Source organism: Lethenteron reissneri, chromosome 33 (assembly GCF_015708825.2).
Source record: "Lethenteron reissneri isolate LAM-NWPU_2019-01 chromosome 33, ASM1570882v1, whole genome shotgun sequence".
In the NCBI taxonomy this organism is placed as follows: Eukaryota; Metazoa; Chordata; class Hyperoartia; order Petromyzontiformes; family Petromyzontidae; genus Lethenteron; species Lethenteron reissneri.
The window spans coordinates 310323-333608 of record NC_083811.1 but is presented as its reverse complement, the minus strand read 5'-3'; the positions used below and the strand labels follow the sequence as shown (position 1 = coordinate 333608).

At 57.0% G+C, this 23286-nt stretch overlaps 2 protein-coding genes across 4 annotated transcripts in view; one reads left to right on the top strand and one right to left on the bottom strand.

Moving 5' to 3' along the window:
- Positions 1-7965: 7965 nt before the first annotated feature.
- Positions 7966-22782, bottom strand: LOC133350450 (cytosolic carboxypeptidase 2-like). 3 transcript variants are annotated; one of them, XM_061564802.1, is made up of 18 exons: positions 22638-22782; positions 19726-19872; positions 18915-19112; positions 17948-18302; positions 16745-17650; positions 16358-16529; positions 16012-16138; positions 15801-15901; positions 15500-15615; positions 15124-15190; positions 14752-14982; positions 14250-14348; positions 13915-14005; positions 13194-13310; positions 12597-12818; positions 12346-12415; positions 10460-10732; positions 7966-9389 (listed from the first exon to the last, which is right to left on the bottom strand). In XM_061564802.1, coding segments are annotated over exons 1-18 (3330 nt in total). In that variant the 5' UTR covers positions 22675-22782; the 3' UTR covers positions 7966-9388. The 3 variants fall into 3 exon arrangements, with proteins under 3 accessions (XP_061420786.1, XP_061420784.1, XP_061420785.1); XM_061564800.1 differs by lacking the exon at positions 7966-9389 and adding an exon at positions 9654-9750; XM_061564801.1 differs by lacking the exon at positions 7966-9389 and adding an exon at positions 9654-9750 and having other exon boundaries at positions 13915-13987.
- Positions 22783-22910: 128 nt separating this feature from the next.
- Positions 22911-23286, top strand: part of LOC133350419 (tyrosine 3-monooxygenase-like) — a 5393-nt gene continuing 5017 nt past the window's right edge. The window contains exon 1 of the mRNA XM_061564758.1: positions 22911-22919. Within this exon, the coding sequence (XP_061420742.1) occupies positions 22911-22919 (9 nt within the window). The remainder of the gene's footprint in view (positions 22920-23286) is intronic.

Here is a 23286-nt window from a genome sequence, read left to right as displayed (position 1 = left end):
CTTGTGTTACGATCGAAACGTGATCATCTTTTTATTATTATTTCTATCTACGTGACTTTACCGAAAGACCCAAAGAATAAGAGTCAGGATTGCTTGAACCAACGCTTGTGAAACTGCGAGACGCAATCGGTAAGAACCTGCGCTGTTAGGTATGGGTCGTAGTTTAAATGCACAATTACATAATATTGGACAAACAAAACTGTGGATGCAAGTGGACGTGACCGTAATCAGAACCTCATGGTTGCCAAGCGGAGCGCGTGAGTCAACCAGGTCTCTGGTTCAAACCCCACCCCTCCTTGGTTAAGATCAGGGATGCATGCGGATCAAAAACTCAGGGGAACACGTTTTGCATAATCAATTTCAAAAATAACATCCATAAGATTAACTACCAGGCCCACGTAGTGCGGTGGATAGGCACAGCTTCCTTTGAAGACGCTTGCTGGAGATGGACCGGGTCACGATGCTTGTCCATCGCGTAACGAGGTCGTTCAGTTAACGTCATGGCCTAGCCACACTGCACCGCGCTGTGCTGCGATCATAATCCTAGAATCTCACCCAAGTCCAGAAGGAAGCTGCTGTGCAAACTGGAACAACGCGGATGACCGGAATAAACCCCTCATTCGAGACTCGAACATCGCACATGCTGCCTTGGACCCATTCCTCCTCGGAGACGCTGGTGGAACCATCAACTGCATCAGAACATCAGCAGGCGGATGCACACCTCTTCTTCATGTGTGGACAATTCAAGACAAGCCACTGCATTGCGATTGTGGCCATGCAACCCAAACTATGGACCGCTAACTGAACCACTGTGGGGTCTGCCCTCTTTCGATTGAGGAACAGCAAAACTGCACGAACTCTCTCGCCTGAAAGCCCTCTCGTCGCGATATTGTCAGTGAGCTATTACATTGCCATGATACCCGCCATGCCATTAATGTAACGAGATGACATTATCACTCACATATGCGCACTGAGATTATTAACGCCACGTGTAGCCCTGTGGCACTGTGGGTGAGTGGAGAGTACGTGAGGCTGCTTACTTCGAGTCCCGGGTTCAAATCCAGCTTGATTTTTTTTCCTTGCCGAATCTTAAAACAAAACCACGCTCAGCGATTTTTTTATTTCATAGATTTTTTTTTTATATAAAAAAAGAAAACTAAAACTGCAATGACGATATTAAGACGACGATTTAATAACCAAAACATTCACAGCACCCACCATGCCTTCTTGGTATAATGGAGAGGACGGCTACCTCTGAGGTGGCTCACCCAGGTTTAAATCCCCCAAATTACTTTTGCTAATTAACATGTTACGCGATGACGTCATCACGCGTGTTTATAACAGCCACGTGTGCGCAGTGCAACAACGACACGCACAAAGCAGCGAGTGTCTGTGTGAGGACTTGGTGGCTCTCGGCGCTGCACAGACATCCCTGGAGTCCGCAGGTGACGGGTTCGAATCCCCCGGCGCGCGGTGAATATTACAGATGATATTACAGATGAATACCTCTCGCGTGAACTGAGTGATGTAATGCGTTGTATATATGTTCCTCGTCTCTGTGTGCAGTAATCCTGTGTGAGTGCTTCTCTGCGTAGATGCGGACAGGAGATTGGGGTCGAAGGCGTGGACAACCAACCGACCTCGACCTGGGAGGATAGGATGGGAAAGAAATGAAATTTTTTTTTGTAAATATCACCAACACACTTTGACCACTAGGGGGCGCTGCTCCACCGCTAGGGGCGCTGTTTAGCGCTAGGGGGCGCTGTTCTATGCAGATCCCCATTGAAAGTGCCAGTTTATCGAAAAATAAACGCATTTACGCCGGTTGTTGGGGGTATTGCAGCTGTACGCTGTGCTTTGATGCAGAATCTCGGTGGAAACTCCACACGCAACGAAAAATCAGTAAAAGTGGCATTTACAATGACCACGCAGACAAGGTTTCAGTGCAATTTGGCACTAAAAGCTGCTATTTCTACAAAAGAATACGACCACAAACACAATTTGCCTGAGAAAATTCCGTGAAATGTTATAAAACCGGCTACATCTGGCTGCTTATATCTTTAAAAAAAAGTAAAACACTTAAATATTGTAAAAAAATCGCAAGACCCACCACGGATTGTAAAATGCACTCATCCAGCAGTGGATTTGCGATATTACTGCACAGACAGCGACCAGTCACGGGTTATGAATATTTCTGACTCCACGCAGCTCTTTAAAACCCACGAGGGTTACGGGTAATAACCTCTTTCACAGCAACATTGTTCGTAAGCAAACAACCACGGCGTCTAAAAGGCAAGAATCAACTTCAAGTTCTCAACTCCAATTGCGAGCATCACAGCGAGTGAGCAACACGAGGAGACCACCCTCCTCTCCCCGTCTCTCCCCTCTCGTCTCGCTCCCCTCCCCGTGCCTCTCCCCCCTCTCACCTGGCTCCACTCCGCTCGCCCGTGGCCCCTCCACTTCAGCGGCCGAGGCGTCCTGGCCCAGACCCCCAGCCAAGCTCCACCCCGCCACGGTGGTGGCTCCACTCCTCTCGGTGGAGCCGCCTCGACCCCGAACGCCACCGCCAAGGCCCCTCCCCCTGTCCGGGCGCGAGCTGAGCGCCGCCTCCCCCTGCGACTCTCTCCACAGAGCGGCGCCCCTCTCCCAGTCCCCTCCTCCTCCCCCCTCCTCCTCCTCCCCCCTCCTCGCGTGCCTCCTCCGCCTCCTCCTCCTTCCCCCTCCTTCCCCCTCCTCCTCCCCCCCTCCTCCTCCTCCCCCCAGCGTCTGTTCGCCGACTCGAGACGCAGCCGCACGTCCGCGGGGCGCTGCTCGAACTCCACGCGGGCGCTGCGGCTGCCCCGGGGAATTCTTCGCTGCGAGTGTCGCCCTCCGGTGGCGCGGGACACGCGGAGCCACTGAGTTGAGGGCGGAGCCACTGAATGTCGATTTAAAGCTTTCGTGACTGCAGGGATTCATCTTCTTGGTTCTTTCGGTAAAGTCACGTAGAATGGAAATAATAAAATAATAAAAATAAAACATAATAAAATACAATTCTCACGACGTTTCGGCCACAACGCAAGCAGCCGTCCTCAGGTGGAGAGCAGGTCTGTCGGGGAGACAGCGTCTGAATGAAACACCACCACGCTTGGAGCGTATATTTAAGCTGGGTTGGAAGGGGGGAAGGGCGCCTTGACAAAATAATTTGCATATCAAGAGGCATTTAGCATATTTATGGAAAATGCAGGTATGTGATTAGTACTACTTGTGAAATGCGTAGGAGGTGGGCGGGGGGTTTCAAAGTCATATTATGCCCGTGCATTATGCAGGATTAGCAGCATCAAAGGGGTAGCATTAATAAAGGGAAGGAATGTTAATAGTATGTAGCTGCAGTAACTAAACAACCACGTAAAAAACTAAAGTATAAACTACATAGTATAATCAGTATACTAAATATACTCTCCAATAAGCTGAGCTACTAACAGTAAGTAATACATTACAATTCTATGTCGCAAAAAATATAATATGCTTCCAGCTAAACTTTTTTCCCTTACGTCACACGGGTCTATCCCGTACCAATAATAATAGTACAATTTGTAACGCGCGCAAATTTGCAGACGTAGTGGCCGCAACTCAGAGGCGCGGAGCCAAGCTCAGAGTCGCTCAAAAGCATGATTGTAGAGGTGAGTTTTTAAGTGTCTCTTGAAGGAGGCGATTGAGGTGATGCTGCGAATGTGCAGAGGGATATCGTTCCAGACTGTTGGGGCTGCCACCGAGAAGCGGCGCGTAGACATGACCATCCTGGATCTTGGTATCGAGAGGAGGTCGTGAGTCGCGCTGCGCAGGCATCTGCCGTGTGCTGAGCTGCAAGTTGTCAATAATGAAGAAAGGTACGGCGGGCAGGCGGATATGAAGGCATTGTGGCAGAGGCAGGCGGTCTTGTATGTGACCCTACTGGCGATGGGGAGCCAGTTGAGAGCGCGGAGACGAGCTAGTGAGTCGAGGCGGGGATGAGTGTGGGCAATGACGACGCGTGCTAGGTTATTTTGTAGTCTTTGAAGCTTCTTTAGGTTGCCAGCGGAGGTCCGGACAAGAACGGAGTTACAATAGTCAAGGCGAGACCCAACTATGCAACATGCCAAAGTGTTGGCAATTTCAGTAGAGATGAGAGGACGTATGTGTCTAAGAGCCTTCAGGTGAAAGTTACATGAGCTGATGATATGGTTGGTTTGACGGTCGAAGGATAAAGTTGAATCTAGGATGACACCGAGGTAGCTGAAGTGGTCGGTGAACTTGATGCTGTGACCGAAGATGTGTATGTGTGGGGAGTGCTGCTGAATTGAGACGTTGCTTGGTACCTAACATGATGGCCACTGACTTTTTCGGATTAAGGGCTAGGTTGTGTGCAGTGAACCATTGTTGCACGGCGGCGGTACATTCCGAGAGCCTCTCGAATCAAGATGCGTTGCTATAATCGATGGCGGTGAATAGAATCGTGTCATCCGCGTATGAGTGATGCTTAACACCGAAGCTTGCAATGAGCCGGCCGATCGGGGAAGTGTAGGCTGTGAAGAGCAGGGGACCTAGAACAGAGCCCTGGGGAACCCCGCATAATGCTGTTGTTTCACGCGATGTGGACATGCCCACCCTGACTGAAAATTGCCGGTCAGAAAGGTACGAAGCTATCCACTTGAGTGCTGAGCCGCATATACCGAAGTCGGATTTCAGGACGGAAGTAAGGAGCAAATGGTTGATGGTGTCGAAGGCTGACGAAATGTCCAGACTTACAAGTGCAACAGTTGAGCCGGAATCAACGATCGTTAAAATGTCATCGAGCACCCTAGTGAGTGCTGTTTCTGTGGAATAGTTTTGACGGTAAGCTGACTGGAAGTAGCAGTAGTTTGCGGAGGAGGTGACGTGTGGTTGTAGCTGGGCGAGGGCTAGTCGTTCAAGGAGTTTAGAGAGGTTCGAGAGGTTACTATATGCTGCCATAGACAACCCCAACATTAAATTATATACTGTATTACTATACACCACCCTATACCTTAGAATAATACATAGTGTAATATTACACTATGTATTATTCTATCCACCCTACTGTATATCACACTGCTGTATATTCACTATACAATTACGATACTATATATTGCCTTATACATTGTATTAAACATTACAATTTTATACTATTTATTATTATACAATCTGCTATACACTATACCAATGACCGTCGAGTGAAAGAGGCTCCACGTGCAGGGTCTCCAGAATCCACGTGCAGGGTCTCCAGGCTCCACGTGCAGGGTCTCCAGGCTCCACGTGCAGGCTTCATGTGCAGGGTCTCCAGGCTTCATGTGCAGGGTCTCCAGGCTTCATGTGCAGGGTCTCCAGGATCCACGTGCAGGGTCTCCAGGCTCCACGTGCAGGCTTCATGTGCAGGGTCTCCAGGCTCCACGTGCAGGCTTCATGTGCAGGGTCTCCAGGATCAACGTGCAGGGTCTCCAGGCTCCACGTGCAGGCTTCATGTGCAGGGTCTCCAGGCTCCACGTGCAGGGTCTCCAGTCTCCACGTGCAGGGTCTCCAGGCTCCACGTGCAGGGTCTCCACGTGCAGGGTCTCCAGGCTTCATGTGCAGGGTCTCGATGTTGTATATGCACGGAGCTGTGTGGCCCCACATCGTCTGCATTTGAATCGCCCATCTCACTGCGGTGACTGTCCTCTAATTCGCTGACTCGCCACCCCTTCACGACCTTCACGACCTTCCCGGGGACACCGCGACCCAGAGTCTGTGTCGATACTCTGCGGTCCCGGGAACCTCCCACAATCTACGCAACCTCTCACCCCAGCCCGGAGTCGAACCGAGACGCCAGAGCTTTTTAGTCGTGCTCGACCGGCGTGGTGAAGCTGTTGAAATAACTCACCTGGCCGGTTTTGCGGGTTCCTTACCTGTGTCCGGCTGGACCACGTGTGTGCCTGTGTGTACAACATCAGTGACGACACCGGTACAAATGATCGTCACCGGTGTTGGCAGTGAGCGGGAATCGAACTCGGGTTGCCAGGTCCGAAGCGCAGCGCGGTTACTGCTGTGCATAAGGTACACACACACAAGTTTATGACTCAACACACACGTGGCCTTACGTCACCATGTAGGATGGATCAGACTCGTCTCCCATTGAGTTTCAGACGTAGGGTTAGAGGTTTCCTCGGACCGCAGAGTATCTGCACAACCGGTTAGACTCCGGGCTGTGGCGTCTGCGGGACGTGTCCAGGTGAAGACAAATCATGGAACAGTCACCACATGCGTAGCCACTGCGATAGGAGATTGAAACAGAGGCGATGCGGGACGCCATGGGAATTCAATGAAGAGACAACAATACAGCCAGAGCCACACAGTCCCGTGCGTACAGCGCCTGGAGCCTGGAGACCCTGCACATGAAGCCTGGAGACCCTGCACATGGAGACCCTGCACATGGAGCCTGGAGACCCTGCACGTGGGGCCTGGAGACCCTGCACGTGGGGCCTGGAGACCCTGCACGTGGATCCTGGAGACCCTGCACATGGAGCCTGGAGACCCTGCACATGGAGACCCTTGCACATGGAGACCCTGCACATGGAGACCCTGCACATGAAGCCTGGAGACCCTGCACATGGAGACCCTGCACATGAAGCCTGGAGACCCTGCACGTGGGGCCTGGAGACCCTGCACGTGGAGACTGGACAGGGGAAGGGGCCTTGGCAGTGGCGGTCGGGGTCGAGGCGGCTCCACCGAGAGTAGTTGAGCCACCGAGGCGGGGTGGAGCTTGGCTGGGGGTCTGGGCCAGGACGCCTCGGCCGCTGAAGTGGAGGGGCCACGGGCGAGCAGAGTGGAGCCAGGTGAGAGGGGGGAGAGGCACGGGGAGGGGAGCGAGACGAGAGGGGAGAGACGGGGAGAGGAGGGTGGTCTCCTCGTGTTGCTCACTCGCTGTGATGTTCGCAATTGGGGTTGAGAACTTGAAGTTGATTCTTGCCTTTTAGACGCCGTGGTTGTTTGCTTACGGCCAATGTTGCTGTGAAAGAGGTTATTACCCGTGACCCTCGTGGGTTTTAAAGAGCTGCGTGGAGTCAGAAATATTCATAACCCGTGACTGGTCGCTGTCTGTGCAGTAATATCGCAAATTCACTGCTGGATGAGTGCATTTTACAATCCGTGGTGGGTCTTTGCGATTTTTCGACGATACTTAAATGTTTAACGTTTTTTAAAGATATAAACAGCCAGATGTAGCCGGTTTTTAGAACATTTCACGGATTTTTTCTCAGGCAAATAATGTTTGTGGTCGTATTGTTGTAGAAATAGCAGCTTTAGTGCCCTGAAACCTTGTCTGCGTGGTCATTGTAAATGTCACTTTTACTGTTTTTTCGTTGCGTGTGGAGTTTCCACCGAGATTCTGTATCAAACCACAGCGTACAGCTGCAATACCCCGAACAACCGGCGTAAATGCGTTTATTTGCAGCAAACTGACATTTTCAATAGGGATCTGCATAGAACAGCGCCCCTAGCTTTGGAAGAGCGCCCCCTATTGGTCAAAGTGTGTTGGTGACTTCTACAAATTAATTATTCTTTTTTCTTCCATTCATCTTCTCCTCGCCCTTCCAAGTCTCTCTGCGAGAGTGAGCGCGCATCGCGCGGCTGGCTACGTGCTGACACCACCACCATCATCATCACCACGGTCGTGCTGACACCACCATCATCATCACCACGGTTTTACCCTGGCGATGTTGCAGGTGGCCACGTACGTCACTGCTAATGGGGCTCGTCTGCTGTTTGCTTTTAGTTGTATTCTCTGCAGAAGGCGAATTACTCGGTTCACCGATTGTGCACTTCAAGTGTTCGGCACGAGGCCTGAGAGCAGAGTGGATGTCCAGCAGGTTCACGCGGCCCAGCGGTGGCGTGCTCGCCACTCGATACAGAGGTTCACGGAGAGCGCTCCGTGACGTGGGGCTCCCCAAAGCGCGAGGCCCGGGGTGGCCGCCTCGATTTGCCGTTCCCTCGGGACGGCTCTGGGTTCATACCACGCCGCCATCGGCTTTGCGAGAGTGCCGTGACGCGTGGCCACGAGCACGCAGCGTGGCGTAGCTTGCAGCGTGCAACGCTTCCGAGAATGTGACCATTATTTGCTTAGAGAAGAATATAAAACGTTCACCTTTCAGTAATGTCTTGGCACGGAATGAAAATGTGGTTACTTTGAGGAGTTGTGACCAAGATCGGCACTGCGCTCCGTGTGCGTTGCTGCGAGCCCGCTGCAGTCGTGCGTCCAGACAACAAGAAATATCGGCGCAGACAAAACCTCCGCATTGACGGGGTTTTTTAATAATTGCAAACGATTCCCTTAATTCCATAAACAGAACAGCAACGTCAACTTTTAGCCGATTAAAACTTGAAAACGTTATCCGATTAACACTCCCGGCCAGTTTCACTTTAATCTTCAACCTCCTCTCTGTGGCCCAAACTCGAGACGCTCGCAGTCGTACTCACTCAGTCATGCTAACTCAGTGGTACTAACTCAGTGGTACTAACTCAGTCGTACTAACTCAGTGGTACTCAGTGGAACTAACTCAGCGGTACTAACTCAGTCGTGCTAACTTAGTGGAACTAACTCAGTGGAACTAACTCAGTGGTACTAACTCAGTCATACTAACTCAGTGGTACTAACTCAGTGGTACTAACTCAGTGGTACTAACTCAGTGGTACTAACTCAGTCGTACTAACTCAGTGGTACTAACTCAGTCGTGCTAACTCAGTGGTACTAACTCAGTCGTACTAACTCAGTGATACTAACTCAGTGGAACTAACTCAGTGGTGCTAACTCAGTCGTACTAACTCAGTGGTACTAACTCAGTGGGACTAACTCAGTGGTACTAACTCAGTCGTACTAACTCAGTCGTGCTAACTCAGTGGTACTAACTCAGTCGTACTAACTCAGTAGTACTAACTCAGTGGTGCTAACTCAGTCGTTCCACAGTTCCGTCTTCTGGTTGTCGTGTTGCGGGGCCTCAGGCTGCGATGGTCACTCACGACGGCCTCACTCTCGCCAACGACGTCACGCGGCCATAACATTCGCTCGGCGTTGTTGGGATTCTCCCGCTACTGGAGCGGGACTCGAACCATCGCAGTCGAGCTCGGCGGCCGAGGGGCAAGGAGGCGCCGGCGCCGTGCGTCTCCTCCGGCGAGGACCCCGCGGAGGTGAGGCGCTCCCAGGCGCTCCCAGGCGCTCCGCCGTCACGGCGCTCCCAGGCGCTCCCAGGCGCTCCCAGGCGCTCCCAGGCGCTCCCAGGCGCTCCCAGGCGCTCCCAGGCGCTCCCAGGCGCTCCGCCGTCACGGCGCTCCCAGGCGCCCTCTCGCGAGTGCGGCCATGATGGCCGTGCGACACGCTCACCGCTCTTCAGCCGAGACGGCGCCGATGAGCCACAGCACCGGGGAAGGGGATGTGAGGGGGTTAGAGGGGGGGTTAGAGGGGCAGTTAGAGGGGGGGTTAGAGGGGGGGTTAGAGGGGGGGTTAGAGGGGGGGTTAGAGGGGGGGTTAGAGAGGGGGTTAGAGAGGGGGTTAGAGGAGGGGTTAGAGGGGGGGGGTCAGAGGGGGGGGTCAGAGGGGGGGTCAGAGGGGGGGTTAGAGGGGGGGTCAGAGGGGGGGGGTCAAAGGGGGGGTTAGAAGGTGGGGGGGTTGGAGGGCGGAGTGGCCCCAGTCACGAGCTGCGTCCATGTGGCCGTGGTTCTGCTGCCGTGCCGTCCGTCCTGCCCACCCTGCAGCACACGGCGGCACAACCCTCACCCCTCACCTACAACCCTCACCCCTCACCCACAACCCTCACCCCTCACCCACAACCCTCACCAAACTCACCCCTCACCCACAACCCTCACCCCTCACCCACAACCCTCACCTCTTACATCACTCTCAACCCTCACTCACAACCCTCACCCCTCACCCAACTCACCCCTCACCCACAACCCTCACCCAACTCACCCCTCACCCCTCACCTCTTACATCACTTTCACCCACAACCCTCACTCCTCACCCAACTCTCAACCCTCACCGGACACCAAACTAAACACAAAAAGCAGTTCTAGAGCAATTCGTCTTAAATTTAGATTTCAAAGTGCATCGTTCCAGTGGCTTCCTCATATAGGAAGGAGCCTCACTGCGTTGAGTCTCTTTATTCTTCCCCTGTTCTGCGTGGGTTTCCTTCCTCATCTGAAGCTGGTGTTAGACAAACGTCCCAGCGCCAAGAACCGTCCTGCAGGTCACTCAGCCGAGTTATTGGGGTCCTGCCGCGTCTCCGCAGGAGAGGGCGATGTCGCTGGGGTCACACACGGCGGCGAAGGCGCCCCCCTACCGCGGACACTCGGCAGGACCCCCTCGAATAAGAGTCTCGAGACTCGGGCGAAGATTCCGTGCGTGGGCGAGCGACGCGATAGCGATGAGAATGCGGCGCGCGACGAGGCGGCGACGTACCAGCACGGCTCCTCCGCGTCTCCCGCGGGCGCCCCCGTTGCCCCGCGCGGGGCACGCTGCCCGGCCTCTGCGGAGAGGCCCGGGGCCCCGGTGACGGTGACGAGGGCCCCCCGGCCCGGCTCCCTCGTCGCCGTGGGGCTCAGCCTCCCGGCGAACGCTCTCCCCGGCGCCGGCTCCTTCGGCTGCTGCTGTTTCCGCCCCCGCTCGGGGGTTCCCGCGTCACCCGAGCCGATGGCACCCAGTGGCCTGGGGGTGCGCGATAGGGGACCCATCCTGTGGCGGTGTGGAGGGTAGAGGGAGTGGTACGGTGGGGGTGTGGGGGGGGAGGGGTGCGTACAACCCATTACCCAAAGATGCTGCAGACGGGCACGCTGTGCGGTAGATACTCGGTATTTAAGGCTGAGTTGAACTAGGGGAGGCCCGGTCATGCATATTCGCGCAGGTACACACACGCGCGCACTAACCTGTGTGTGTACACATGGACACACATAGGCACGCACGCAGAAACACAAAGGCAGAGAAAGATTCCCCCGTATAGCCTACGCAGACTTGGGAAAGTGCTGTTTGTGAGCACTTGTTACAAAGCCAAAGATCCTCCTTATAACCTGAACCGACTTTTGGGGCAAGTGCTGTTAGCGAGCACCTACCTAAGTATGTATGGTGAACTTCTTTCGCACCGTACATAGGCAAACGTGCTCATCAGAGGTGTGGTGGAAAGACAATACGCTAACCAGAAAAAGCAGTTCCAAACAAATTAGTTCAGAATATGATCAAATGTTTTTACCCTTTTATCTGGCAACAAAACTGACACCTTTTTGACAAGGAGTCATGTTTGCATAGACCACAATACCTGCAGTTGGAATGCAAAGAAAAAACATAACTCTGATAATGTAGGCACTGTCCTTGAAGTTGATTGGTCCACACCTGAGACAGCTTTCCTTAGAGCCTAGTCTCACATGGTGTTGGACCAGAGCCTAGTCTCACATGGTGTTAGATCAGATGGTCCAACACCATGTGAGACTAGGCTCTGGTCCAACACCATGTGAGACTAGGCTCTAACACCATGTGACACTAGGCTCTAAGGAAAGCTGTCTCGGGTGTGGACCAATCAACTTCAAGGACAGTGCATATATTATCAGAGTTGTGTTTTTTGTTTGCATTCCGACCGCAGGTATTGTGGTCAATACAAATATGACTCCTTGTCAAAAAAGGTGTAGTTTTGTTGCCAGATAAAAGGGTAAAAAAACAATTATCATATTTTTCTACTGGCAAATGAGGTTCCAATGGTAGTTCAGAATAATTTACATTTATTTGGCAGGCCCTTCCAAGAATGTCTCTATTAAGACCGGCACGGCACACAAGGGGATGGTGGCCCATACCATGCTTGGACGAACACCTTTGTCTCCCTAGTTGCGAGTTTTACATACCGCATCAGGTACTCATTTGAGCCTGAGGCGACCTAGGAAATGCCCAGGACCGTTTCAGATATTTGTCACTCGTGTTGGCCGTGAGTGGGAATCGAACTCGGCTCGCTGGGTTCGAAGCATAGCCCGCAAACCGCACCCACCCGCGTACACACACCCACGTACACACACACACACGTTCACCCACGTACACACACACACACGTTCACCCACGTACACACACACACACGTTCACCCACGTACACACACACACGTTCACCCACGAACACACACACACGTTCACCCACGTACACACACACACACGTTCACCCACGTACACACACGTTCACCCACGTACACACACACACACGTTCACACACACACACGTTCACCCACGTACACACACACACACACGTTCACCCACGTACACACACACACACGTTCACCCACGTACACACACACGCGTGTACACATGTCACTCACCGCACGGAGGCGGGTCGCTGCGTGGCCGGCAGGAGAGAGAGCGGCTCCCTGCTGCTCCTCTGCAGCCGTCCTGCGGAGGCAGCGAGCGCTCAGCGAGGCCGCGCGGGACCCCCTTGCCCGCTCCCCGTGGGGCCCCCCTCCCGGCTCCCCGCTGGGCCCCCCGCTGGGCCCCCCTCCCGGCTCCCTCTATTAAATGTGCCCCCCCTCCCCACCCCCCACCAGCCGGTCCCACCGCGAGGAGCGACGCTCACCGGAGGACAGGAAGCCGCTGGCCTCCTCCAGCCAGGGATCGAAGGGCAGCGGGTGCTGCCTGATGGCCGTGCGGGGGGGGCGGCGGGGATTCGGGGGCAGCGCGGTCGTCATGGAGACGGGCAGGACCAGCTGCCCCCCCAGCAGCATGCGTCGACGCGACGAGGGCGCCATGTGACGAGTCACGTGACGCAGGCTCAGGCCGCTGCCCTCCCACTGCACACCTAGGGGGGGGGCCCCAGCAGAGAGGCCGCTTTTAACGCGGGCAGCTCCAACCACACGCTCGCACAACGACAACCGCCATCCGCCACGAAGTGGCGGCGACATTACTACGGCGCTTGAGCCACAGACGCACACACGCATACACGCACGCTCACACACACGCACGCTCACACACACACGGTCGTGGGCCACTCACTTCACAATGATCATCGTCCCAACACCCCCTTCAGCTCGAACCAATCACGGGCTGAAGCTTCTGTGTTGGCAGTGGTGAACAAGCAGGATAACAACTCGACGCATTTGTCAATAATAACACCACCGCGTGTTGCCTTCATACAATCGGCGACGATTGGGGCGACACGGTATGATGCTCTCACCCCAGCCCTCCTCCAGCAGGCCGCTCAGGTACTGGGTGGCCAAGGTGCCGTGCGCGGGGCAGAAGTCACCGTGGCCGGGGTCAAGGGTCGGCGTGGCGGCCTGCGTCTGGGCGGACGCTGTGGAAACAATCGGAGAGGGTCGCTCACAGAGACTACTTCGCTGCGGCCGCCATCGCCGCCGCATTCCCAGCCAGTGGGGGGGGGGGGGGGGGCATGGGCACTGGTGCAAGTATTCACACGAGGCCCTCCCACTCCTCTCCAATTGAATTTTATTGAGATTCTGTATGCGATTACCCCCTCAAGCACCCACTCACCTACCCACCCACTTACTGACTTACTAAATAACCCTCTCACCATCCCACTCACTAAATAACCCACTTACCCAGTCCCCATGCCACTCACCCGACCACTCACTCACTAAACCACACGCCCATTCACCCACTCCCTGTCCCCTCTCAGCTCCCAGTGCTTGTCACCACCTTCCCTTCCACTTTATCGCCTGCGCGCAGCCTGCATCAACTGAATTCCTCATCCGATATTTTTTATTTCTTCACGCGACGCAGTTGTTTTTGTCTTGCTTTCTATTTTATCAATTGCTGTATTTTATTTGCGTTTGCCTGGCGGTGACCCGGGTCACTCTCGCGCCAGTACAGTTGCACCGCCCGCACGCTTGCTCACTACGCCACCGGTCTGGGCCCCGCGACACGGCCCGCGAGCCTACCTGCAGCGTCGCGGGCGAGGGTGGAGACGCCGGCAAGGGGGTCGCTCCCCACATACGCCAGGGGGACGCTCGTCTGTGCACCGGGGGGGCCCTGCGGGCAAGTGCCGTTAGCGAGCGGCGCCGATTAAGGCCGACACGGCGGCGCACGAGGGGGTGGGTGGCCAATGCCATGCATCGCACACGGCAGCAAACGCATCGCACCGCACGCACGCACGTACGTACCGCAGCAGATACTGATTTGAGGCCGAGTTGACCCAGGGGAGGCACACACGCAAGGCGTGCGCTCGTGGGAGTGACGTGCAAGCATGAGCCGGGAGCGGCGTGCGGAGCGGCACCTGGGTTGCGGTCGCAGCCACGGCCCCGCCCCGGGCGCCCCCGACGGCGGCCATGACGGTGGTGGCCGGGCCGCTCCTGCGGTAGCGCTGCGTGTGCACCTGCACGCACGGAGCCATGCGCACCTCAGCCCGGCCGCACCCCCCTCGACCCCTGGTCATGCCAACTTCTCCGCAGAGCTCACGGGTCGCGGGGACCGCAGGGCGTTCGTAATCTGGGCGTTCCCCGTGGTGGAACGCGCGAGCGAAGCCCACAGAGCCGAGCGGGGCGCCCATCTTTACACAGACGACTCTACGGCTCGACCCCATGTCACCGCGCGTCCCCAAGCGCTCCGGTTCCCTCCGCGTAATGCTTGGCGCATGTCCCGGTGACGTTTAATGACCGTGGGTCAATCGAGCTGCGAGTTTGGCGACACCGCGCTTTTAGGAGCTGGCATCGCGGCTCTCTCGGCGACCGGATCCGACGATCGCTCCCGCGGCCACGCGGGCTCCGCTCGGACCCTACCTTGTCCGCCTCCTTTCGGCCGACGGGCTCCCCGGCCGCCTCGGCCGCAGCCTCCGCGAAGGCCCCTCCGCTCGGCCGGGTCGTGCCCCGCCGGGGCCCGGCCCGCCGGGGCCCGGCGCTAGGAGGGAAGCCGGAGCCCAGGGCCCCCACGGCCCCCACGGCCTGCAGCAGGCCCAGGCGAGTGCGGTTCCGCTCCTTGCGCGACTTGAGGCGCCGCCGCTTGACGCGCATCTGCACGTCGTCGTAACTATCATCATCACCATGGCCATCATAACTACCACAGTCATCATCACTATCACTACCACCACATTAGGGGAGGTGAAGATGAGGTAGGCGAGGGAGAGGTAGGCGAGGGTGAGGTGAGGCAGGTACCTTAGGCAGCAGCGCCAGCAGGTGTGAGGGCAGCCCATCCGACTGCGAGCTGTCTGAGCCACTCTCGCTGACAAAGACAAAGATCCCCCATTTAGACTTTAGGGGCAAGTGCTGTGAGCGAGCACCTATGAAGGCCGGCGCGGCACGCTCTCGGCCGCCTTGTGGCGACCGCTGCACTACCGCTCCTCACGTCGTCACGCGTCGTCACGCATCGTCACATTCTACGCGTCTCTGCATCTGCGTCTCTGTGTTCCCGTGTCCCCGTGTCTCCGTGTCCCCGTGACTCCTTCTCCCTGTCTCCTCACCTGTGCCACCCCCCACCTGTGCACCTTACCTCAACCTGTGCCCCCTTCCCCTCACCTGTGTCCATCCTCACCTGGACTCGATGTCGGAGAGGCCCAGCCCCCAGGGCCCCCCCCCGTCTTTGCCGAGGTTGCGCATCCGCTCTGTGGCCTGAGCACGCTCCATCACCTCCCGCTCACACAGCTCGACCTGCATCATCATCATCACCACCGCAACATCATCAACTAGCCTCATCTCCTTCCACACTCCCAATCTTCTCTCTCTTTCTCTGTCCCTCCTCCTCCCCTCTACATGAAGGTTACTCCCCTCTACATTGAGCAGTTGCCCGTGCGGATCTGGGAAGACCCAGGGAGAGCCGTGCCGCGAGCCGTCACCTTGGCCTGGTCGGGGTCGCAGTAGTCGAGCAGCGTGTCGCACAGCTGGTACCCCACCGACTTCAGGTCCTCGACGCTGAAGTGCGTGCCCTTGCGCTCCCCTGCGGGCACGGGCGCAGTGGAGGGGGCAGGGTCAGGGGTGGGGGGGTCTTGGAACAGTGGGAACTTCCGTGGTGTGTTGTGGGGGGGGGCGAGGAGGGGGTGGGGGCACCTAGCGTGGAGCCGGCGAAGGTGGTCTCCAGGGTGAAGCTGTTGGCGATGCCCATCCTCCACATGGACACGCGACTCGTGCCCTCCTTGCTCTTCTGTACCTTGAAGCGGCAGCTCTCGTAGGAGAACTGTGCGGGAGACACGACGCCTGGTCAGATCGAAGAGACATGACCCTCTTGTGCACGGTCGGACCGCGCGGGCGCCACGCGGGCGAGCGCCGTCTACGGTTGCGGAAGAGACAAGCGGGCAAAGAGAGAAGAAGCAGAGAGATATGCAGATATGCGAAGAGGTGGACGTGGGGAGCGAGCGAGCGAGCCGGCCGGCGGAGGGCTAAGAGGGTTCCTCGCCTTGTCGGGGATGTTCTTGCTCATCATGAGCGGGAAGACTCGGCCGCTCTGGCCCCCCCGGGGGCCGTGCCCGGAACCCGCCGCGCCCTCGCACCCATACACGAACACGTTGCTCCTGCGGCTGTGGCCGTGAAGGTCGCAGAACATCACCACCTCGCGCTTCTCCAGCAGCCTGGGAGGGCGGGGGCAGCGGGGGGCACAACCCAAAAACGATGGAGAACCGGTAGTCACGGTGTAACGGCGACGATGACAACGGTGACAGTGACGGCGATCATTATGATGATGATAACGAACTTGATGATGACGGTGTTGATGACGATGGTGACGACGGTGGCGATGACGACGATGTTGACGGTGGCGACGATAGCGACGGGTGAGGCGCCGCACCTGCGCACCATGGCGCGCAGGTGCCACACGGGGGGGAAGGCTTCGCGCAGCGCGGTGCGGTAGTTTCGGTTGAGGTCGCGCCCCGAGAGCGAGCAGCGGTAGTTGCCCACGAGCACCCCGTCCGGGTTGAGCATGGGCACCACCTTGAACACGAAGGTGTCGCGTAGGAGCCGCGCGTCCGCCGAGTCGCCCAGCAGGAAGTCGAGCAGCCCCTCCATCACCCACGAGGAGTTGCTCTCCCCGGGGTGGACGCGCGCCGTCACCACCACCGCGCGCTTGGCCCGGCCCAGGAGCGCTGCGCGGGCCCCCCGCTCGGCGGAGCCCCCCACTCCCTCCTCCTCCTCCGCGGCGCCGCCGTCGCGGGCCCCCCGCTCGGGGCCGTCGAGGAGGCGAGGAGGAGGAGGGGGCGCGGGGGACGTGATGGTGAGCACGGGCACGGGGTTGCCCGCCAGCGAGCGGCACAGCACGCGCGTGCGGCAGAGGCGCGCGGCGCGCGGGTCGGCGGCGACACGCGCCAGGCGCGCGGCGAGGCGCGAGTACGTGTAGGGGTAGCAGTGCGCCCAGTAGCACTCGTCGCCCTCGTGCGGGAACGAGAACGTCCACGTGAGCGAGTAGCGCGCCCGCGTCTCCGCCGCTGCCGCTGCCGCGGTCCGCGTGCGGTAGTAGCGGACGTCGGAGCCGGCGCGGCGCCAGCCGAGGGCGAGCGGCCCCGCGGCGTCGCACTCCGAGTAGAAAAGCGGGCGCAGGCCGGCGCCGTAGAGGCTGCGCGGCTTGCCCAGGTTGGTGATGGTGAAGCGGTAGCGGCGCGGGGCGGCGCGCGTGTTGCCCACGCGGAAGTAGAACCACTGCGTGTGCTTGTCTGTGTAGAGGTCCGAGCGCAGCGTGAGCTCGTACTCCCACTCGCCGCTGGGGGGGGGGGAGGGGAGCGCTCGTGTTGGGGGTGGTTTTTGTTGTTGTCACGTGATGACGCCGCCCCCACCTGACGTCTGTGCAAAGAACTCCACAGCTCATCGGATTCCTCCAGGATTCTGATTCTGATTGGATGGTGGTTGTGGTGATTGTCGTAAGAATAGTGGTGGTAGTGATGATGTTAATGGTCCGCACCATCACCGCCGCTCGCTCACGTTCTCTCTCTCACGCTCTCTCTCACGCTCTCACTCCTCTGTCGCGCTTTCGCACTCCCCTCCCCCGTGGGCTCCTCACACTCTCACGGCCTTCTGGAGGTTGCCGCTCTCGAAGCGCGACTCGAACAGGAGGGTGGAGTCGTCGTCCCCACGCGTGGCCGCGGGGGGCGGCACCAGCGGGCCCCGGCGGCCCCCAATCCGCGCCGACACGAAGCAGCGCTCGGAGGAGGCTGCACGGAGAGAGACACGGGGGGACGCGGAGTCGCGGCGGGATGCGGAGACGCGAGGGGACACGGAGTCACCTGTACATCGACCCACCCGCTCACCTTTCTCGATCTCGAACACCACCTCTCCGCTCTCGTCGCCCACGCACAGCGGCTCGTGCTCACGCCCCGTGGCCTCGTACAGCGGCTCGGGCTCGGAGGGGTCCCAGTCTGGGGTCACCGTGCAGCCACGCCACCGTTAACAACAACCAACATAACAAGCAGCACGTAAACACAAACACGCAACAATCGACAAGAACATCAGTAACAGGCGCGTGCTCTCCCTGGCAGGGGTTACCGTGCTGTAACCCTGGTGACCAGGTCGAGGGTGAGCCTCGTGGTGGTGCCGCTCCTGGGTTCCGCAACCCCCCAGATGACCTCCTGATATCTGCACCACGTGACCCTGCAGCCTCCTCACCCTGATCCAATGACCATGCATGTCCCCGACCCTTGCATGTCCCCGACCCTTGATCTTCTGACTCTCACACCCTCCCCCCCCAATTCCTCCGACCCCACGATCTCCCATCTCACTATCTCTCCGTGTTTGCTGACCCCACCATTCCCCCTGACCTGTCCGGCTCACTGACCCCCTGACCCCTCGTGTCCCTCACCTTTCTCCCCCACCTCAACCCCCTAACACGCGTTGACCCTCCTGACCTTATGACCCTCCACGTCCCTAACCTCTCCCACATCGGTCCCCTTACCCTCCTGACCTCCGTGACCCCACGGACCCCCGGTAATCCGCTCGACCTCTCCCTGACCCCCCAGTGCCCCGCTGCACACCTATGTGGGCGACGCGCTCGGGCACGACCTGGCAGTCGAGCGGCCAGCGCGGGGCGTGCGCGGGCAGCGCCGAGGCGCTGGGCGCGGGGCCCTGCAGAGGCTCCCGCAGCCGGGGGGCGCCGGCGCCCTCCTCCAGCACCAGCTGCGTGCTGCGCCACGGCGGGGGGCCCGGCGGACGAGGGCCCGCAGAGGGGCGGCCTGGTGGGGCGGGGGGCGGGGTCAGGAGGTCAGAGACGCGGTTGAGTGTGACAAGGGATCGCGGTATCATTAGGGATGCCGTGGTTGTGGGTCAGGGCTTCATATCTCACAGAATATACAGGGTGCTTAATTTTTTTTTAACACTTATATGGAACTATCATTTTTCCAGGAGAAATAACGGAGAATAAACTGTAACATGATAACAAATGTATGTTAATAACTTAAAATGTCAAAGAGTCTCCACTTGTTCGCCATCAACACGTGCCTGGAATCTTCTCCAGGTGGTCTCCAGAGCCCAGGGGCACATTTCTCGTGATATTGTTGCTAATTCTCAGAAGTGTTCACACTTTTTGAAGCACCCTGTACTTCCCGGATCGGTGGTAGAATGAAGCCGGTACGTAACTCGTAGCCACAGCGGGAGGCATGTATACAGGACGTGGTGTGCCGTGTGTAGCAACATTGTCCTGTCACCAGCCCAGGCAGAGCCGGCTGAATGTAAGCGGTGGTTACGGTCAGGCCTCGGTCCACGGTTATGGTCCAGCGTCGTAACATGTGGTCACCCATTCGTTAGCTCCGTGTCCCTCCCCCCACTACCCCCCCCCCCGCCCCCCACCTGGGGGCCGAGTCCCCTCCTCTCTGCTGTGCTCGGCGAGGGAGCCGGGGAAGGTGGAGCTGCGTGGGGGGCCAGAATTGGGCCCCCCAAGGCCACCTCTGAGCGGAACGCCCCTCGCCTCCTCCTCCTCGTCGTCCTCGCTCCGTCCTGTGGGGGAAGGGGGGGGTGGAGGCCCGCACGTGTTACCACGGCAACATCAATTAGCACGAGTTAAGTGAATTAAGCCACTCCGATTGGTGTGGGTGCTGCAGGGCTTGAGTTTGTTGTGTTGGGGGAGGGTAGCGGGTGGGCTTCGAGTTGGGGGTTAGGGGCGAGGGTTTGGCTGCCGGGGTAATGGTGGAGTCGTTCCGAGGTGTGGGTCGGGTTCGGGATGCGGGGGGGGGGGGTCAAGATTTGGCGTTGTGCGTTAATGCTGGGATGAGTGCGAGGCATGGGCGTGAGTGAGTGTTGATGGTGGTGAGTGTTGATGGTGGTGAGTGTTGATGGTGGTGAGTGTTGATGGTGGTGAGTGTTGATGGTGGTGAGTGTTGATGGTGGTGAGTGTTGAGGATGGTGAGTGTTGGTGGTGAGTGTTGAGGATGGTGAGTGTTGATGGTGGTGAGTGTTGATGGTGGTGAGTGTTGAGGATGGTGGTGAGTGTTGGTGATGGTGGTGAGTGTTGGTGGTGGTGAGTGTTGATGGTGGTGAGTGTTGATGGTGGTGAGTGTTGATGGTGAGTGTTGATGGTAAGTGTTGATGGTGGTGAGTGTTGGTGGTGAGTGTTGAGGATGGTGAGTGTTGATGGTGGTGAGTGTTGATGGTGGTGAGTGTTGATGGTGGTGAGTGTTGATGGTGGTGAGTGTTGAGGATGGTGGTGAGTGTTGGTGGTGGTGAGTGTTGATGGTGAGTGTTGATGGTGGTGAGTGTTGAGGATGGTGAGTGTTGATGGTGGTGAGTGTTGATGGTGGTGAGTGTTGAGGATGGTGGTGAGTGTTGGTGGTGGTGAGTTTTGATGGTGAGTGTTGATGGTGGTGAGTGTTGAGGATGGTGAGGAGTGTTGATGGTGGTGAGTGTTGATGGTGGTGAGTGTTGATGGTGGTGAGTGTTGACGGTGGTGAGTGTTGACGGTGAGTGTTGATGGTGGCGAGTGTTGATGGTGGTGAGTGTTGATGGTGGTGCGTGTTGAGGATGGTGGTGAGTGTTGACGGTGGTGAGTGTTGACGGTGGTGAGTGTTGACGGTGGTGAGTGTTGACGGTGGTGAGTGTTGATGGTGGTGAGTGTTGACGGTGGTGAGTGTTGACGGTGGTGAGTGTTGACGGTGGTGAGTGTTGAGGATGGTGAGTGTTGATGGTGGTGAGTGTTGATGGTGGTGAGTGTTGATGGTGGTGAGTGTTGAGGATGGTGGTGAGTGTTGGTGGTGGTGAGTGTTGATGGTGGTGAGTGTTGATGGTGGTGAGTGTTGATGGTGGTGAGTGTTGATGGTGGTGAGTGTTGATGGTGGTGAGTGTTGATGGTGGTGAGTGTTGATGGTGGTGAGTGTTGATGGTGGTGAGTGTTGATGGTGGTGAGTGTTGATGGTGGTGAGTGTTGATGGTGGTGAGTGTTGAGGATGGTGAGTGTTGGTGGTGAGTGTTGAGGATGGTGAGTGTTGATGGTGGTGAGTGTTGATGGTGGTGAGTGTTGAGGATGGTGGTGAGTGTTGGTGATGGTGGTGAGTGTTGGTGGTGGTGAGTGTTGATGGTGGTGAGTGTTGATGGTGGTGAGTGTTGATGGTGAGTGTTGATGGTAAGTGTTGATGGTGGTGAGTGTTGGTGGTGAGTGTTGAGGATGGTGAGTGTTGATGGTGGTGAGTGTTGATGGTGGTGAGTGTTGATGGTGGTGAGTGTTGATGGTGGTGAGTGTTGAGGATGGTGGTGAGTGTTGGTGGTGGTGAGTGTTGATGGTGAGTGTTGATGGTGGTGAGTGTTGAGGATGGTGAGTGTTGATGGTGGTGAGTGTTGATGGTGGTGAGTGTTGAGGATGGTGGTGAGTGTTGGTGGTGGTGAGTTTTGATGGTGAGTGTTGATGGTGGTGAGTGTTGAGGATGGTGAGGAGTGTTGATGGTGGTGAGTGTTGATGGTGGTGAGTGTTGATGGTGGTGAGTGTTGACGGTGGTGAGTGTTGACGGTGAGTGTTGATGGTGGCGAGTGTTGATGGTGGTGAGTGTTGATGGTGGTGCGTGTTGAGGATGGTGGTGAGTGTTGACGGTGGTGAGTGTTGACGGTGGTGAGTGTTGACGGTGGTGAGTGTTGACGGTGGTGAGTGTTGATGGTGGTGAGTGTTGACGGTGGTGAGTGTTGACGGTGGTGAGTGTTGACGGTGGTGAGTGTTGAGGATGGTGAGTGTTGATGGTGGTGAGTGTTGATGGTGGTGAGTGTTGATGGTGGTGAGTGTTGAGGATGGTGGTGAGTGTTGGTGGTGGTGAGTGTTGATGGTGAGTGTTGATGGTGGTGAGTGTTGAGGATGGTGAGGAGTGTTGATGGTGGTGAGTGTTGATGGTGGTGAGTGTTGACGGTGGTGAGTGTTGACAGTGGTGAGTGTTGACAGTGGTGAGTGTTGATGGTGAGTGTTGATGGTGGTGAGTGTTGATGGTGGTGAGTGTTGATGGTGGTGCGTGTTGAGGATGGTGGTGAGTGTTGACGGTGGTGAGTGTTGATGGTGGTGAGTGTTGAGGATGGTGGTGAGTGTTGGTGGTGGTGAGTGTTGACGGTGGTGAGTGTTGACGGTGGTGAGTGTTGACGGTGGTGAGTGTTGACGGTGGTGAGTGTTGAGGATGGTGAGTGTTGATGGTGGTGAGTGTTGATGGTGGTGAGTGTTGATGGTGGTGAGTGTTGAGGATGGTGGTGAGTGTTGGTGGTGGTGGTGAGTGCTGTGGGAGTGGTAGTGAACTCACCGCGGTAGTAGCCGTAGTGCTTGAGATGCTGCCGCATGAAGCTCTCATAGGCGTCCTCATAGTGCTGCTCTCCCGGCACAGACACAAACAAAGGTCCCCGTGTAGCTTCTGACAGACGACAGTACGTACTGCGGCAAGTGCTGCAGGCGAGTAGCTGGCACTGTGCGCGACGAGGAGGCGGTGTGGCCAGCACCACGCCCGGCTTGGTGCAGATTTACGGCTGAGTCGATGTAGGGAAGGGAGGTCCATGACCGGTTTAGATATTGGTCATTGATGTTGGCTGTGAGCGGGAAATTTATCTCGGATCGACGGGTCGCTAGCGCAGCGGGCTCACGGCCGCGCCACCGCTCCCCGCACAACACCGCCCGGACCTCCTCGCCCAGGGGATCTTCAGTCTCAAGTCTCGTTCCGGAGGGTCTTGCCAAGTTTTGAGCCAATTCCAATTCCGTTTTGTGGGATTCTGGGAGGAAACTGGAGACTCCGGAGGAAACCCACAGAGAACAGAGATATAACACACACACTCCACACAGCACAGAAATATAACACATACACACACTCAACACAGCACAGAGATATAACACACACACACACTCTACACAGCACAGAGATATAACACACACACACACTCTACACAGCACAGAGATATAAC